The 3,706-nt window shown below is 42.3% G+C and overlaps 1 protein-coding gene across 1 annotated transcript; it reads right to left on the bottom strand.

The window, feature by feature from the left end:
* Window positions 1–215: 215 nt before the first annotated feature.
* Window positions 216–1,187, bottom strand: LOC123347868 (olfactory receptor 11A1-like). Its single transcript, XM_044985058.1, has one exon. The coding sequence runs from the start codon at window positions 1,185–1,187 to the stop codon at window positions 216–218; it is 972 nt and encodes a 323-aa protein (XP_044840993.1).
* Window positions 1,188–3,706: the final 2,519 nt, after the last annotated feature.

Here is a 3,706-nt window from a genome sequence, read left to right as displayed (position 1 = left end):
AACTTTTTCACTAGTAGGGTGGTGAAGAACTGGAATGGGTTACCTAGGGAGGTGGTGGAATCTCCTTCCTTAGAGGTTTTTAAGGTCAGGCTTGACAAAGCCCTGACTGGGATGATTTAGTTGGAGATTCGTCCTGCTTTGAGCAGGAGGTTGGACTAGATGACCTCCTGAGGTCCCTTCCAACCCTGAGATTCTATGATTCTATATATATTAGCTTAAAAATTTGAATTCCTGAGAAAGACAAAAGACCTAAGAAGAGCTTTTCTCAAGGCTTTCTTTACCTCCTTGTTTCTCAGGCTGTATATGAGGGGGTTGACCAAAGGGGTCAGGACTCCGTAGAAGACAGAGAACACTTTGTTCAGGTCCCTCAGTGCATCAGAGTCCGATAGCAGATACACTAGGATCAATGTCCCATAGTAAATTGTCACCACGATGAGGTGAGAGGAGCAGGTGGAAAAAGCCTTTTGCCTCCCAGCGGTGGAAGCGATTCTCATGATGTTGGAGATGATACAAACATAGGATGCCACTGTCAATACAAATGGAGGCAATGTGAACATAGCACAAGATATTAAACCAGCAACTTCTACCATGTGGGTGTCAGTGCAGGAGAGTTTTGTTATTGGATGAAAATCACAAAAGAAATGGTCAATTTTATTGGAGCCACAGAACGTTAATTGTGACAACATAAATATAAAGATGGAAACAGACATAAATCCACCTATCCACAACCCAACCACTAGCTGGAGGCACAACCTGCCATTCATACGTGTTGCATAATGCAGAGGTTTGCATATTGCTAAATATCGATCATAAGACATCACAGATAAAAGCAAACACTCTGTCCCTGCCAGAGAACCAAAGAAATAAAATTGAGTGATGCAGCCCATAACAGAAATAGACCTGTCCTGAGTCAGGAGACTGGCCAGCACCCTGGGAAGTATGGTGGAGGTGCAGCAGATCTCCAAGCAGGACAAGTTCCCCAGGAAGAAGTACATGGGGGTGTGCAGGTGCTGATCAGTCACAACTAGTACAATGATGAGGATGTTCCCGGCCATGGTCACAATATAAATCACTAGGAACAGCAGGAAGAGAAGAATATGAAGTTGAGGGAGATCCCCAAACCCTAGGAGGATGAATTCTGTGGTGGTTGTTTGATTCCCCTCGCGTATGTTTGTCGTCAGCTTCATCTAGTGGAGATAAAAGTAATTATGCAATTGAGAATCTAACTTCCATTACAAAACAGTCATATTTTCTATTCTATTTTCTCCCTTCTGGTAGCCATCCCAACAGCTGAGTCAAGATTCCAGAGAGTGAAGGCAGCTGGGGTACAAATTTAAAAAAAATGCCAAAGTTAATTGATATTGGAAATGTAATTACTTCCTGGTATCTCTGTGGTTGGACACATTTCACCTTCAGCTGCCTGACCATGTTTGTTTATTTCTATAGGCACAGTGTCTGAGATTATCATTGTAAATTATCGGAAATTAAATGTCATTCCATTGGTTTCATATGGAAACCTTAGAAAAATCCTATTACTGGGCTGATACTTCATTTACCCATATTTACACTGCAGAGTCCACCATATTCCAGTGGAGTGAACAAAATAGTTTGACTCCAGAGACATGGGTTTTATAACTGACTCCACCACTCCTTGACCATCAGTTCATCACTTCCTCTCACTGTGCCTCTCTTCCCTGTCTTATGTAATAATTGATGTTACCACTTACTGTTTTCATAATGTGACCTGAAATTTAGCCAACAAGAGTGGTCTACATATGCCTACAGGCTCTTGTGTAAAATTGAAATATGATTCTGAAGACACTGTACAAAGTTTAATAGTTACATCAGTGAGTTTGCCTTATAATTTCTCAGTGTTAGCAAACTGCTGTGAAAACATGTATAACTTTCAATACATTCTTTGAAGAGAAACTAAACTTGCCTCAATGTCATATTTCCACCTCAATCTCCACAGATTTGGCATCATTTTTTTGTTTAAAAACACAAAGTTTTTAGACATTTCCTTTCCCCCAGCCCCACATGACAGAGAGATCTCTCCCAAATCTGTTCTCAAGGTAATCAGATAGTAGATTTCTTTCTTTACAAGGATTTGCCACCTTCTTTTTGAGAGCTATTCAGCGCCTAACATTTATGGGTAATATTTTCCAAAGTGCCCAAAGCCAGTTTTTTTAATTTTTCCATGCACCTACAACTCCAGATTGGACTCTCTGTCCCTTTTGAACATATGGCCCTGAGCTACCATGTGAAAGAACGTAGGATGGATCATTGGATTAAGGAGGTCTGCCAGTGCTTCCTTGGCTAAGGTTGCTGTGATATTTTGGGGAACATGTCTTTGTCTGTTTAATATTTTTATAAATTTCATTTATAATTGAAATTATCATTCTGGATCAGATCAACTGTTTCAGAAAAGGAAATATGGAATGGGTCATGGGGACGCCATACCTCGGTTGCAGTGACAATGCTATCAAGTGCCATCAACACTGAATGTCGTGGAACGGTGGGACCTTCGAGATCCATATCTAGGAACATTGATAATCCATTACCCATATCCAAGTACCCAGCAGCACATGGGATTAGTGGTTCGATCCAATCATAACAATCCGGTGTCTGTTTTGAGAAGGGAACTGGTCCAGGATGTTCTGTTTGAAGCTGGGTTTTCCTCTTGACTAATAATTGAAATTGTCCCAACAAATAAACCTATAGGGACATTCATTAATCCAAAGTGGTGAGTTTGTCTGTTTGTTATAGTGTGGTCTTTTTAGGGAAGCCATGTGCTGAGCCTAGTGGCCTTTCCCAAACCCAAGGCTGAGAGCTCTTTAATGAGTTTTTGATCCCTAAGCCCTTTAGCACCCATTAAGCTGTAAGCAGGGGGCATGGCTACTCAGGAGAACAGGGGTTTAGAAAGCCAGCTCCTAAGTGACTGGAGGAATTCACGACCAGAAGCAGCTAATGGGAGTTTTCTGAGGGAGGTTAGAGAGGGAGTGGAAGATACACCTGATTAACATTCTGATTAACATAGGGCAATAAACCTCCCCTGCCTCCTTCCTTCCAAAAAAACCCACAAAGAAACAATATCCAACAAAAAAAGCTGAAAGAGGAAAAAGAGAATGTAGGCAGAGGTCCAACAGCAGAGTAGGAGCTATCCAGTTAATTCCATATAATGCAGCATGTTTGATTACCTTCCTTGTGGGCAGGTGGTATATGTGCACATTTTGTGCAAGGACTTCCTGGCCCTCAGAGACCGAGTACAGGCTCTTGAGACCAGAGTGTCTGAGCTGGAGGAGCTAAGGAAGACAGAAAAGGGACACAGAGAAGACTTTCCAGGGCACAATAGAACAGTCCCAAACCCCAGTCTGACAGCCTCTGTGCTGCTGAGGAGGATGAAAGTCCCAGGGAAGGGAAACACCAAAGTGGAACAGAAAGAAACTGTTCCATAGTTGAGACCTTCTCTCCAGATGATGTCATGGTACTATCCCCTTGCACTGAGAATACCTGTCCTAGGGAAGGATCCACAGTTACTAGAAAGAGCCAGGTAACAGTAATGGGGAATTCTTTGGTTAAAAACATAGATAGCACAGTTTGCGATAACTGGGAGAACCACATGGTGAATTGCTTGCTAGGTGCGAAGGTTGCAGATCTCTGAAGACCTCTAGATAGACTTATGTGTAGTGCTGGGGAGGAGCTAGTG

Source organism: Mauremys mutica, chromosome 13 (genome assembly GCF_020497125.1).
Source record: "Mauremys mutica isolate MM-2020 ecotype Southern chromosome 13, ASM2049712v1, whole genome shotgun sequence".
Lineage (NCBI taxonomy): Eukaryota > Metazoa > Chordata > Testudines > Geoemydidae > Mauremys > Mauremys mutica.
This window is presented reverse-complemented; position numbering and strand designations above follow the sequence as displayed.

Coding starts and splice junctions, on each gene's coding strand:
- LOC123347868 (XM_044985058.1), bottom strand. CDS start 1,187: ATGAAGCTGACGACAAACATACGCGAGGGGAATCAAACAACCACCACA.